The 14,539-nt window shown below is 45.9% G+C and overlaps 1 protein-coding gene across 1 annotated transcript in view; it reads left to right on the forward strand.

Moving 5' to 3' along the window:
* The window catches only part of Cht10 (Chitinase 10), a 133,959-nt gene that overhangs the window by 112,959 nt on the left and 6,461 nt on the right, over nt 1–14,539 (forward strand). The window contains exons 29-45 of the mRNA XM_071690808.1: nt 491–670; nt 930–1,141; nt 1,471–1,606; nt 2,031–2,173; nt 2,277–2,462; nt 4,452–4,574; nt 5,263–5,617; nt 5,896–6,075; nt 6,874–7,085; nt 7,935–8,070; nt 9,125–9,267; nt 9,695–9,880; nt 10,619–10,744; nt 11,443–11,608; nt 12,105–12,343; nt 13,080–13,475; nt 14,256–14,424. Of these exons, the coding sequence (XP_071546909.1) occupies nt 491–670; nt 930–1,141; nt 1,471–1,606; nt 2,031–2,173; nt 2,277–2,462; nt 4,452–4,574; nt 5,263–5,617; nt 5,896–6,075; nt 6,874–7,085; nt 7,935–8,070; nt 9,125–9,267; nt 9,695–9,880; nt 10,619–10,744; nt 11,443–11,608; nt 12,105–12,343; nt 13,080–13,475; nt 14,256–14,424 (3,288 nt within the window). The remainder of the gene's footprint in view (nt 1–490; nt 671–929; nt 1,142–1,470; nt 1,607–2,030; nt 2,174–2,276; nt 2,463–4,451; nt 4,575–5,262; nt 5,618–5,895; nt 6,076–6,873; nt 7,086–7,934; nt 8,071–9,124; nt 9,268–9,694; nt 9,881–10,618; nt 10,745–11,442; nt 11,609–12,104; nt 12,344–13,079; nt 13,476–14,255; nt 14,425–14,539) is intronic.

The following is a 14,539-nucleotide window of genomic DNA, read 5'->3' on the forward strand; positions in this document are numbered from 1 at the left end:
ACTGGTCATGTGTAGGTGTCCTCATGCCTCCTCCCTCCACTGTCCGAATCCTGGGTGTGACAGTCGGCCCACACCCAACCCAGGTGTCCATCCCTTCCCCTCAGGGCGGGTCTATAAGAACTGGCGTAGGCTGGTGTGTGTGTTTGTGTGTGTGTGTAATGTTTATGTGTGTGTGTGTATGTGTGTGTGTGTGTGTGTGTAATTGTGTGTGTGTGTGTGAGTGTGAGTGTGGTTAGACTATGGAATTACCTTTTTATTCACCATTATTTTTTCTTAAAAGTCTACAGTGACCAATTATGGCTTAGTTTTAGGTACCATAAAAATCCCTTTTTGAGGCCTCGTCTAGCTTTACTTCTCAAGCTACAGCCCCTTAGCTTTTAGCACTTTGTGAGTAGCTTCTGACGCTATAGCTATTTCCTGGCATACTACCTCAGGTGACTCTATGGGGTGTTTCTTTGACGCTATAGCTTCTCCGACATCCCTCCCTCAGGTGACTATATGGTCGTGTGTTACTTCACCAACTGGGCCTGGTATAGACCTGGCCTTGGCAAATACACCCCAGAGAGTATTGACCCCACCATCTGCACCCACATCGTCTACGGCTTCGCAGTGCTGGACTACTCAAACTTGGTCATTAAACCACACGATACCTGGGCTGACCTGGACAACAGTAAGTCCTGCTCCACCTCGCTATACAAGTGAGATGATGATGTTGGAAACAGGTAACCAGTTACCTGGTCATGATGGTGATACTGATGATAAGAACAGTAATAATAGTGATAGGAAGGATAAGGAGAGAGATATATAGAGCGGTGTATTAAAGTAAATTAGTAGGTCGTAAAAACGTCAAAAGAAAATGGTATACTGGAAGTGTATCCTTGAAATTTAGAGCCATGTGACCGACCGGCTCTTGTCCCTCCCTCTTCCAGAGTTCTACGAGAAGGTGACGGCGCTCAGAGCCCGGGGCATTAAGGTGACCCTGGCCATAGGTGGGTGGAACGACTCGGCAGGAGACAAATACAGTCGACTGGTCAACAACCCAGCGGCCAGGAGGAAGTTCATCAACCACGTCATCCAGTTCATCCAGAAATACAACTTCGACGGTCTAGACCTGGACTGGGAGTACCCAGTGTGTTGGCAGGTAAGTCCGAACCATCGAGTGATGATTTACCCAGTGACATAGCATGAATTTAGTCCCTCCTTTTGCCTAGAGAGCCCCATGTTAGGTCATGGAATCTAGTTTGGATCACGCACACTGCTTTCCTTCAAACCGGAAAGGTGTGTCGTATTGGAACTGGTTATGAATGATTATTTCCTTATTAAGAAGATAGTTTCTTGTGTGTTAAAGAGGAGGAAATCACATTTCAACATCTCATGTTTCTTAAACCAACCCCCCCTCCTCCTCCTCCTCCTCCTCCTCCTCTTAATCTTTCATGTGGATATAAGATTCTGGCGTTGTACCCACACCAGGTGGACTGTAACAAGGGCCCGCGCTCGGATAAGCAAGCCTTTGCCATGTGGGTGAAGGAGCTGCACGCGGCCTTCAAACCACACGGGTTACTTCTGTCTGCCGCTGTCTCCCCCAGCAAGAAGGTTATCAACGCAGGTAAGCAGTCTTCTGAGGGGCCGTGAAGGAGGTGTTGAACGTGACGTAGAATACATTGGCCTAATATGTGTCACACTCAGTCACTTATATAGTCCCGCGTTAGCGAGGTAGCGGCAAGAACAGGTGGCTGAGCCTTAGAGGGATAAATCCTCACTTGGCCTCCTTCTCTGTTCCTTCTTTCGTGAAGTAAGATCTGGAGTAGAGGATTTTCAGCCAACCTCTCCCACTCCTTTTAGTCGTCTTCTACGACACGCAAGGAATACGTGGGATATATATATATATATATATATATATATATATATATATATATATATATATATATATATATATATATATATATATACTTAAAGAAGATACTAAGTCCCCCTTTTAGACTTTGATAGGCCACCACACCGTTAATGCTATATGGGGGTCGTGTTCGCAGGCTACGACGTTCCGGCTTTGAACCAGTACCTGGACTGGGTGGCCATCATGACCTACGACTTCCATGGCCACTGGGACAAGAAGACGGGCCACGTCGCCCCCATGTACGCCCACCCTGATGACGATTATGATTACTTCAACATGGTACGCCCTCCTCTGTGTGTACGCAGCACGCAAACATGTATATATGTAATGACGCTAAGTACGCCTGTTGTACGATAGACGAATAACACCACCACCTTTACAGGACTTCGCCGTAAGGTACTGGATGAAAATGGGTCTCTCGAAAAAGAAACTGGTGTTGGGGATGCCCCTGTATGGCCAGTCCTTCACGCTCAATGACCCTACCAACACTGGACTCAACTCCCCTGCCAGGGTTGGCGGTCAGGCTGGACCTTTCACGAGAGCACGTGGATTCCTCGCCTATTATGAGGTTGGTGTAACCCCATGACTCTAGGTCTCGATTCTCTCACTCTCTCTCTCTCACTTATCTTGCCCCTCTCTAGGTCTCGATTCTCTCACTCTCTCTCTCTCACTTATCTTGCCCCTCTCTAGGTCTCGATTCTCTCACTTATCTTGCCCTTCTCTAGGTCTCGATTCTCTCACTTATCTTGCCCCTCTCTAGGTCTCGATACTCTCACTTATCTTGCCCCTCTCTAGGTCTCGATTCTCTCACTTATCTTGCCCTTCTCTAGGTCTCGATTCTCTCACTTATCTTGCCCCTCTCTGGGTCTCGATTCTCTCACTTATCTTGCCCCTTCTCGTACCTACAGTTCTTCATTACTGTCCCTTCTGCTGTTTTGTTTACAAATGCAAAAGGTGTTTGTCTATCAGTAATTCTTCTGATGTTAGAGGTCTTTATTCATTTATAGCAACCAATGAGTTGTTGACAGTGTGGTATGATTTCGTATTGGGGGTATATCTGCAGTCGTAATCATGCATTTCTTGAAACACTGCTAGCACTGTTTCACGGCACCAGACATAGTCGCGTCGGTGTGTTTTATCCACAACGGAATTGTCCACGTACTTTGATCAGAGTTTCCAGTACCGGACTGAACCAGAGGACTCCAGCCATCCACACAGGAGATCTCCCTCTTTCCCTTCTCACCTCCCTTATTGTTTTCTAAGATTTTTTAACGTCCTGATAGAGTTTAGGTGGAGAGAAACCTTCTGCTTTGCTGTCTTGTCTTCGTCTATATAGTTAAGGCATGTAGGATGCTGTCTATTACTGTCCTCCAGCAGATAACCTGGTCATAGACCATCAGGTCTTGTGTTATCTGACCTGACCCCCATCTACCACAATCTTTCCCATTGTAGAAACTCGGCAGATTGGACACTTGTATCTATACACAAAGCAATTCCTACCTAACCCAGTATTGTCATTAACAGTCAAAATCCTTTTGAAGATAATGATTCAGCGACAGTACAGCACTGCGGATCAGCATCATCACAAAGGCATCGAACCCATCCAGTCCGGTGAAGACTTCAAGAACAGCTCCGTCCTAGTCAGATGTGTACATAGTCGATTTCATTTTTGTGTGAGGACTATTAAGCGAGGTTACCACGCCCTACCCCCACCTTTTTTTCTCTTTCTTTCTTTCTTTTTTTAGCCTTAGGCTACAGTTATTAAATTATTGATTTTGATTGTATCTATCACTCATAATGACTTTAATACGCTTCAGAGTGAGGATCGCGTCATAGATAGATAGATAGATAGTAGTGCTGATCATTATATGTAAATACCAAAGGTTCGAGTAGTATCTTTGTATAACAGGCGAATGAAAAGATATCTTTTTCATCGCAACTTTCCTCTAATTCATTAGTGATGATTCTACGCCCAGTTAAGACAGATGAATAATGCTATTCATCGCAATGAATATTCAAAGAATACCTCATCCATGTATGAATGTAATGGATGAATAACGAACCTTATTCATAAAATGTCTGTAATAAACTCCACATTAATTTATCATACACTTCGATGCTGATCTCTGCTTCTTTCCTTACACGTCCAAGCTTTGGAACTCCCTACCCTCTCATCTCTTTCCCAGTAACTATAACATAAGACGTTTCATAAGACAGGTTTTTCTCTGCTCAAGAATTCGTAAAATAATTTCCCTTGTCTTTTCTTTTTTCCGTTTTATAATTCTCTCTGTATTCCAATTAAGGCCCGGACTTCGTGTGGACTTTCGCCCGTGACTGGATCCTTCAACATTAAAAAGAAAAAAAATCTTTTGAAAAAGAAAAATGAAATCTTACATATTTGCTTCATTCATTGATGTGTTTTTGATTCAAGTTTAAAAACTGACAACCTATGGCATGGACAAATGGGACTCCTCTGTTGTCTATCTTCCCCACGTATGATGATGATGATAATGATGTAATAAAGCAGTTTGTAATTGTGGTCGACTTCCCCCTTCAGATCTGCCACTTCATCAAGCAAGGCTGGTCGGTCGTGAAAGACCCACAGGGAAGGATGGGTCCCTACGCCTTCTCTGGAAGTCAGTGGGTATCCTTCGACGACGTGGAGACCATCAGGAAGAAGGTAAGAGTCCTCAGGGCTTCGAGGGAAGGAGGGGGATGACGAAGAAGGGAGAAGGAGGGGAGGGAAGGACTGGCTCCATTTCGTAGGTAGACATAACCCTACGAGTCATGTTTGGAAATCTTGATTTTTTTTTTCTTTTTTAGATATTAGACAAGTGCCTGAAGTACGTGTGTCTGTTTGGCAGTCTATTTTGTTTGTTTATTTGTTTGTGTGGGTATGTGTAGCTTTTCTGTACTAGGAATTAGGGTGAACTTTGATCATCAGTTCCAGTACTTGAATCTGACACTTTGAGGGCGAGGTTTGTCGTTGATATATATATATATATATATATATATATATATATATATATATATATATATATATATATATATATACTTTTTGTGGGGATCTGTTAACTATAACATGACGACAGTATGATTTCTCATGACCCTGATCTCTGAGAGTCAAAAGCCACCCCGAACACAATCCTTTGAGACCAAAACCTCTGACAATAGGAGTGAAATAAACTTACTTTGCTAATGACCCCCTTTTTTTTTAGGGGTGGGGGTGGGGAGGACGACCAAAACCCGTTAATTACTAGTTTAACCTGTGATGAATGAGATGTCGTCATATCCTGTTGTTAAAGTGGTTTTGCCGCGACCTGGTACGTGCTACTGACTCGTGTATCTTCCTCCACTCGTCTCCACAGTCCCAGTACATCCGTGAAATGGGTCTGGCAGGAGGGATGGTGTGGGCGCTCGATCTGGACGACTTCGGCAATCGGTGTGGCCAGGGACCCCACCCCCTTATGAACACCATTAAGTCTGTCCTTGGACCCTCCAAGTCTGGGGCGCCCGTGCCGGAGCCGCAACCGGAGCCGAAGCCGGAACCGAAGCCGGAGCCGATGCCGGAACCGAAGCCGGAACCGAAGCCGGAGCCGAAGCCGGAGCCGAAGCCGGAGCCGGAGCCGAAACCGGAGCCGAAGCCGGAGCCGAAACCGGAGCCAGAGCCAAAACCGGAACCGGATACCCAGCAAGAATCAATTGGGTTCCCAGGATCGGGAGGTGAGTATCGTTGTGTCCTTGATAAACATGTTCAGTCTTCACTGACGTCACGACGCGGGGGAAAGTCCAATCTGTGACCCGTTGTCCTTCGAATCACACACACACCATATTGGAAAGAAGAAGAAAAAAAAAATCCCCCCGTTTGCTATAACCCTCTTTGTCATATCCTCTTCACTACCTCTGTGTGAATCCAAAATGAATTACTTTCACCCACAAATGAAAACAAAAGAAGGTCAGCAGTAAAGCAATAAGTAATCTTGATGGTGATTTTCGAACAGGTGACTTCAAGGTGGTGTGTTACTTCACCAACTGGGCCTGGTACAGACCTGGCGAAGGCAAATACACGCCAGATGACATCGACGCCTCCTTGTGCACCCATATCGTGTACGGCTTCGCGGTCCTCAACGGCAATAACCTCTTGATCAAACCCCACGACACATGGGCCGACTACGACAACAGTGAGTGATCGTCCTGGCGTGTGAGGTTGAGGTTGGGGGGTTCATCTGGGACTGTGTACTGCCTCAGTGGGGGGTTCATCTGGGACTGTGTACTGCCTCAGTGGGGGGTTCATCTGGGACTGTGTACTGCCTCAGTGGGGGGTTCACTTGGGACTGTGTACTGCCTCAGTGGGGGGTTCATCTGGGACTGTGTACTGCCTCAGTGGGGGGTTCATCTGGGACTGTGTACTGCCTCAGTGGGGGGTTCATCTGGGACTGTGTACTGCCTCAGTGGGGGGTTCATCTGGGACTGTGTACTGCCTCAGTGGGGGGTTCATCTGGGACTGTGTACTGCCTCAGTGGGGGGTTCATCTGGGACTGTGAACTGCCTCAGGGGGGGATCATTTGGGACTGTGTACTGCCTCAGCTCATAATTTCATTGATCACATATAAATATTTCCTTTCCACTACCATCTCTGACAGTGTCTCCTACAGTGGATTGTCTCTAGAATAATCTACAGTAGATGGTCTCTTGGACCATCTACTGTAGATCGTCTCCTGGACCATCTACTGTAGAATGTCTCCTGGACCATCTACTGTAGATCGTCTCCTGGACCATCTACTGTAGAATGTCCCTTATCTTATCTCAGTCACAGTTTCTTGCCATCTGCCACCCCCTTCCTTCAGCTATAGATCGAAGTCCTCTTCGCCAAACCTTTATGACCACACCATGTCCCTCCCAGGCATGAACACCGCATCTGTCTACCACCCATGGCATAAACTTACCACTTCCTCCTTCGCCCTTCCCCTTTTACACAGAATTCTACGAGCGGGTCGTGGCCTACAGAGCCAAGGGCGTGAAGGTCCTTATAGCCATAGGAGGTTGGAACGACTCGGCAGGGAACAAGTACAGTCGTCTGGTGAACAGCCCCTCAGCCCGGAAGAAGTTCAACGACAATGTTGTTCAGTTTATCCTCGAGAATAACTTCGATGGTCTGGACCTGGACTGGGAGTACCCAGTGTGTTGGCAGGTGAGGTCGTGTATCTTGTAGCTCACGTCACAGAGGCTCAGAAAAGTCATTCATGACTTCAACTTCTTCTCAAAAGCCATTAAGCTTCCTTTGCTCATAACTACCTCTCACAAGGACACACACACACACACACACACACACACACACACACACACACTCAAAGGTGTATCAGATTTAACTTCAAAGTTTTCAGTCTTTTGTTATATTTGTTATATATCCTCGAAGCCTTGAATCTACCTTCTAGAATCAGAATATATGAATTCATCATGCTAGTAAAAGAGGAGAAATAAACTTAGTATAAATGTTGTCTTGATTACTAGTGTTATTGTTAATGAGTAACTATCGAATGCTCTTAACTGTTAAGATATAAAACTTCACTTTATAAGATGAAGTTTAGACCCTTAATCTAAAAAGAAAAATCAAAGACAAAATGAGGGAATTTTCTATTTCTTACTCATTTCCACATACTCACATTTTCACATCTAAAAACTTGGAAAGAATTGAAAGAGAAAATCTCATTCATTCGTGTGATTAACATAAACGTAGTCCAGAAATAACCACATGTTGAAATGACAACATCAAAACAGATCCTTGGACGCCTGTTCATCGTCCCTCGAACAGAATAGTTACGCAACTGTTTGACACATGATCAGGTGTCCAGAGTAGCGGTTCATTCCCTACATGTAGACACTTGAGAAGAAACTACAATATAGATATACATGCCGAAGGTAACTCGATTCATTCCCTAAATGTAGACACTTAAGAAACCACAATATAGATATACATGCCGAAGATAACTCTTGGGACCTGATCCACAGCCTGTAATATCCTCCCTCCTTCCTCCTGCAGGTCAACTGCAACAAAGGCCCACCGTCAGATAAACCTGCCTTCGCAGCATGGGTCAAGGAACTCCACGAAGCCTTCAAACCCCATGGTCTTCTCCTCTCAGCTGCCGTGTCCCCCAGCAACAAGGTCATCGACAAGGGTACGTAACTTAGCTTCTGGGAGCTAGGAAAAGTTGACAGAGGCACTTACCGTAGCTGCTGGAGCTAGGAGTAGCTAACATGGGTACGCAACGTAGCTTCTGGGAGCTAGGACCAGCTGACAGAGGCACGTACCCTAGCTGCTGGAGCTAGGAGTGGTTAACAAGGGTACGTGACGTAGTTGGTGCTAGGACAAGGTAGCGAGGGAACGCACCGTAGCTACAGGAGGTACCACGAGTTAACAAGGGCACAAACCATAGTTACAGGCATATTACACGCTGCAGGACACGCCACTAATGCATTAACTACTTAGGTATATCCGTAATGAGGTGATTAAGAATATTATTATACGTGTCTTGGTTCATAGCTGAAAATGGACGCGTCGTGTCAGTGAAGCAGTTAACTATCAAGAGAAATACCTTTGACAGGATGAAGGAATGTGGATGAGTTGCTTCACTGGGTGAGGGGCATGTTCAAATCTTCCTTGTCACTGTTGTAACATCGAACATATCACAGGTGTAATGTCAAAGATTCATGTTTTGGTCTGTCGATATGAATCCTTGTTTCAAATGATTCACGAACCAGTTCCCAGTAAAGTCTTGTGTTTGATGAATTCATCATTGATTTATGTGGTATAAGATCCATAGGATCACGTTTTCTGTCGTGTCTGAAAACAGCTTAGGGGGGAGGTCTTTGTAATCTGGTCATCTAGAACAGTTAATCTCTCGTTTGGTCGGCACGGAAACCCCTTGTGGTTCAAGTCGCCTCACAGATACGAGTCTTGCATATATGTAAACATCACTGATACCAAGACATCATTGCCCTGTCCTTCTATAAGACCCTACATTCCAACTCAACCTTCACTGGCATCTATCGCATGTCCGTGGACGCTTACATATGATCGTGTCCCCCGACTTCGTGAAGATCACTAGACTTTCAATTCTCTTTCGCGTTACAGTTGAAGCCTCACCCTCTGGACACCACCGCCACCCGCGCAGGATATGTCCGAGGCTCCAGTGTCTAATGAGGTCGTGATAATTTGTGTTTATGTTGCAGGTTACGACGTGCCGGTGTTGAGTCGGTACCTTGACTGGGTCGCCGTCATGACCTACGATTACCATGGACAGTGGGACAAGAAGACGGGCCATGTTGCCCCCATGTACGCCCACTCGCAAGACGACAACCTGGCCTTTAACGCTGTGAGTTGCTGCCATTTCCTCTATCTCTCTGTGCATATCCACCTATCTTGATCTATCAGTGTGTGTATGTGTGTGTGACAAATGAGCTCCTCTTCCTCCTTCTCGCATTGCATGAACCACTGAGCTTCACTCGGTTACGAGCTGCCTCGTGTGCATATCTCAAAAGATGGAGAGTCGGGCTATGCTCCTTCTTCTCCATCATGCCATGCACGCAGTCATTTTGTACTTTGCTAAACAGACATCGAGAGACTTGAGCTCCCTAGAGTCAAAAATCGAACAGTCAATACCACAATCGTCTTTTGACATAGATATAGTTTATATCCTGTACATTTCTGTCTCAAAAAGATATTGAATCGGACCTTCGTGTCTTGACGGACATAGACCACATAATCTCTGATCCCTCCCTCCCTCTCTCTCTCCCTCACAGAACTTCACCATTCATTACTGGATCAAGAAGGGCGCTGACCGTAGGAAACTGGTGATGGGGATGCCTATGTACGGCCAGTCCTTCACCCTGGCGGACAGGAAGAACAATGGACTTAACCAGAAGTCCTATGGAGGTGGCCAGTCAGGACCGTACACTCGGGCCAGTGGCTTCCTGGCTTACTATGAGGTAAGATGGGGCCCCTCTCGGCTACAGGAGGACTGCTACTACTACTGTTACTGCTACTGCTGCTGCTGCTACTACTGGTGCTACTACTGCTACTACTTCTACTACTACTACTACTACTACTACTACTACTACTACTACTAATGCTGCTACTACTACTGCTACTACTACTAGTGCTGCTGCTACTACTACTACTACTACTACTACTACTACTTCTGCTACTGCTACTACTACTACTACTACTACTACTAGTGCTACTACTACTACTACTACTACTACTACTACTACTACTACTACTACTACTACTACTAGTGCTACTATTACTACTACTACTACTAACTACTACTTCTGCTACTGCTACTACTACTACTGGTGCTGCTACTACTACTACTACTACTACTGCTAGTGCTACTACTACTACTACTACTACTACTACTACTACTTCTGCTACTACTACTACTACAATGCTCTTAAGTAGACGACTGGGTGATAGATATATCGCCACAGAACTGATGTTTCATCCTTTGTATAAACACTGAAAGAAACATGACATTGTATGTGTTGATATTTGCCCTTCTATGAGGAGACCTGGCTCTCTCTCTCTCTCTCTCTCTCTCTCTCTCTCTCTCTCTCTCTCTCTCTCTCTCTCTCTCTCTCTCTCTCTCTCTCTCTCTCTTTGTCTATCAATCTATCTCTATCTTCACGTGTGGCTTATATATCATCATTTCTCTCCCCCTACAGATTTGCTACAAAATCCAGACTGGAGGTTGGACCGTGGTCAGGGATGTGGAGAAGACAATGGGACCTTACGCCTACAAGGGCAACCAATGGGTCGGCTTCGACGACGTGCCCACCATACGGTACAAGGTAAGGTCTCGTGCCCACCATACGGTACAAAGTGAGGTCTCGTGTCGTAGGAAGTAGAGGAAGAACCTGAGTGACTTTGGAAAGTGGGAGTCTGCTAGTGTGTTGAAAGTGTTTATCTGTGTGTGTGTGTCTGTGTCTGTCTGTGTCTGTGTGTGTGTGTCTGTGTGTGGTTAGGGGGACCGCTGATATGGTCTGAAATGTATGTGGTTATGGACGACAGAAACCACTTATAAACATTGGCAGAGTGTAAAGTTGTGGTGGTGGGCGCGGGGCGCTGGGCCCAGAACGAGAGTGTATTATAGCCATGTTGATGATTGCCCCTGGGACAAGACGCACCTCCTGACGGAAGATCTTCGCTTGAGTGCATGGATGAAGTCTGTGCCGCAGTACACTTTGCTGTGGTGACGAACCCAGGCTTTGAAGTCTCGTCAGGGTGCGTCACTTACTGACCCGAGAGAGAGAGAGAGAGAGAGAGAGAGAGAGAGAGAGAGAGAGAGAGAGAGAGAGAGAGAGAGAGAGAGAGATGCAGTTTTAACACCCGCTTAGGTCACGACCCCTCACGATTGTTTGAGGTTTCCAGTGAGGCCATAAAGTATGACGCAAAACACCCTTCTCTCTATCTCTCTCTCTCTCTCACTCTCTCACTCACTCTTTAAGACCATTTGCTTATCATCTTCCTCCCTTTCTCTCCCCAACAGTCTGAGTACGTCAAGAAGATGGGTCTTGGAGGCGCTATGATCTGGGCGCTCGATCTGGACGACTTCAGAAACCGTTGTGGCTGTGAGCCCCATCCTCTCCTGCGCACCATCAACAGAGTCCTGAGATCCCACCCAGAACCCGACCCTCAGTGTCCCTTGCTTGGAGGTCAGTGTTGAGACTGGGTCTCCTCCTACTAGTGTGTGTGTGTGTGTGTCTCCCTGACCTTGTCGTCAGTAGAGGATAGTCCAGTAGGGGATGATATTTTTTGTCAAGTGTCCGTCTGTTATCATATCTAGATAACTTCTCATTCCATTGGAGTAAAATCTTTCCCCCACTGCTGTACGTAACGCAGCCATGGCGCTTCAGGAACCCTTTCCTTCCTTCCTTGCCCATGATTGTGATAATGATGATGATGATCATGTTTATTCATATTCTAATTATTACACCTAACCGCCGTCTCCCGCGTTAGCGAGGTAGCGCAAGAAAACAGACGAGGAATGGCCCAACCCACAAGCATACACATGTATATACATCAACGCCCACACACGCACATATACATACATACACATACACAGACATATACATATATACACATGTACATATATGATCATGTATTTACGTGTTTTTTTCTTTTAATTTCTCATTCTCATCTCTGGCTTAGGTTCATCATACCCCAGCATACCACCGGCTCAGACCGCCCCTCCGACAGCGCCTCCTTCGGTCGCTTCCACTCAGCCGACCACCTCCCCAGTACGGTCCACCACTACCAAGGTTCCCAGCCAAGGGTGTGTCGGTGACGTCAGGGTCTCCCACCCGACCCACTGCTCCAAATATCTGCAGTGCGTGAATGGCAAGTTTGAGGAGAAGCGGTGTATCCCAGGACTGGTCTGGAACGGGAAGGTGAGTCGTGCCAGGTCATCAGGTGGGTCTGGGGGCGAACGGGAAGGTGTGTCATCAGGTGGGTCTGGGGGCGAACGGGAAGGTGTGTCATCAGGTGGGTCTGGGGGCGGGGAGGTGGGGAGGAAATCGAACGAGGATTGATATAGGCTGCAAAGGGTGAATATTTTTTCTTTTTTTTGTGCACCTTTATTCTTGTCTTTGTTCTTGTCTTTGATACAAGGAAAACCAGGTTTGTTTGTTTTTTTTTTCCCTCCCCCTTCTTCTTTGACTTTATGTTTAGAGTCCTAAGGTTTTCTCTTCATGTTTAGAATCCTCAATTTTATGGGGCACTCAAGGAGACTTACAAAGCCACATGTTGTTTATATTTAAGGCTTCCGTGACTTGTATCAGATGCCAGAACAGACATCGCAAATTAAAACGAAATTTGATTGCTCTAGTTCTCATAGCCAGAACAATTCAGTTCCCATAGTGTGATCACTTTACGTGTAGAACGTGAACACTTGTGAGTTTAGAACGTGAACACCTTTAAGTTTAGAACGTGATCACTTTTAAGTTTATAACGTGAACCCTTTTAAGTTTAGAACGTGAATACTTTTAAGTTTAGAACGTGAACACTTTTAAGTTTAGGATGTGAACACTTTTAGATTTAGAACGTGAACACTTTTAAGTTTAGAACGTGAACACCTCTTGTTCTCTTGGGATGAACAGTGAGCTTATCTTCTCCGTCTCTGTGCAGAATAAGTGTGACTGGACGTACAACGTGCAGTGCAAGGACGGTGTGAGGCCGTCTGAGCAGGACCAGGCGACTTCAACTCGTCCCCCATGGCAGACGTCAACTCGTCCCCCATGGCAGACATCAACTCGTCCCCCATGGCAGACGTCAACTCGTCCTCCATGGCAGACATCAACTCGTCCCCCATGGCAGACATCAACGCGTCCCCCATGGCAGACTTCGACTCGTCCCCCATGGCAGACTTCAACTCGTCCCCCATGGCAGACTTCGACGACGCCCGCGTCGTACCCACCGTGGCAGACCCCTGCCCAGACCAAGCCGCCCACCACCACAAGGCCGTCCATCACTGACTATCCAACGGCCCCACCAGCGCCGTCCATCCCCGACACAGGCTATAAGGTGAGCGTCTCCCTCCCACCTTGTTTGTCTCAAGTACCCGCGTCTCCCGTGCTCTCTCTCTCTCTCTCTCTCTCTCTCTCTCTCTCTCTCTCTCTCTCTCTCTCTCTCTCTCTCTCTCTCTCTCTCTCTCCCGTATCTCCCGTTTGTATCTTTTTTTTTTCCTGTCCATGTATCTCCCTTTCGCATCGTGCATGCATCTGTACTTCCCCACCTCCTTTTGTATATCTTATCTGTATTCTCTCTCTCTGAATTTTGTGACACCATTTTGTATCAGCAGCTCTTTATTTCTTTGTATTATTACTTGCTGCACTTGACTGTTGTAACATCTCTTATGTCTCGTCTATGATTGGTCTTTCTTGATGTAGTTTCCAGTCTCTTATCATATACTTCTACAGTTTCTTTGTACATTTTTTAAGTAGAGAAGTCCTCACATTCATCAGAAAAAAATGGGATGTGTTACTGCACAGTAAAGTCATTATATCACTATATAGCTTATACTAATATTGTATATATATATATATATATATATATATATATATATATATATATATATATATATATATATATATATATATATGTATATTTATATATATATATATATATATATTCCTATTAGTCCATGGGTAGAGTAAACACGATAAGTTCCCAAGTGCACTTTCGTGTAATAATCTCATCATCATCATCATCATCATCATCAGGGGAGACACAAGAAAGGAAGATAACAAAAGTCAGTTGATACTACAACGCAGTATTTAATCCAGGTTTGCCGTGTTATCACAGGTGGTGTGTTACTTCACCAACTGGGCCTGGTACCGCCAGGGGCCTGCCAAGTACAAACCAGAGGACATCGACGTCAACCTTTGCACCCACATCGTGTACGGCTTCGCGGTGTTGGACGGCACGCGTCTGCTCATCAAACCACACGACACTTGGGCTGACTACGACAATAGTGAGTTCCCGAGGGAGGAGGAGAGGAGGAGGAGGAGGTCGCTCTTTGTACGCCTCTCTTAACTCCCTACGAAAGGAGGGATGTGGGGGTATAGATTCAGTGTACGTGGGTGAGG

The sequence above is a fragment of the Panulirus ornatus genome, chromosome 49 (genome assembly GCF_036320965.1).
Source record: "Panulirus ornatus isolate Po-2019 chromosome 49, ASM3632096v1, whole genome shotgun sequence".
In the NCBI taxonomy this organism is placed as follows: domain Eukaryota; kingdom Metazoa; phylum Arthropoda; class Malacostraca; order Decapoda; family Palinuridae; genus Panulirus; species Panulirus ornatus.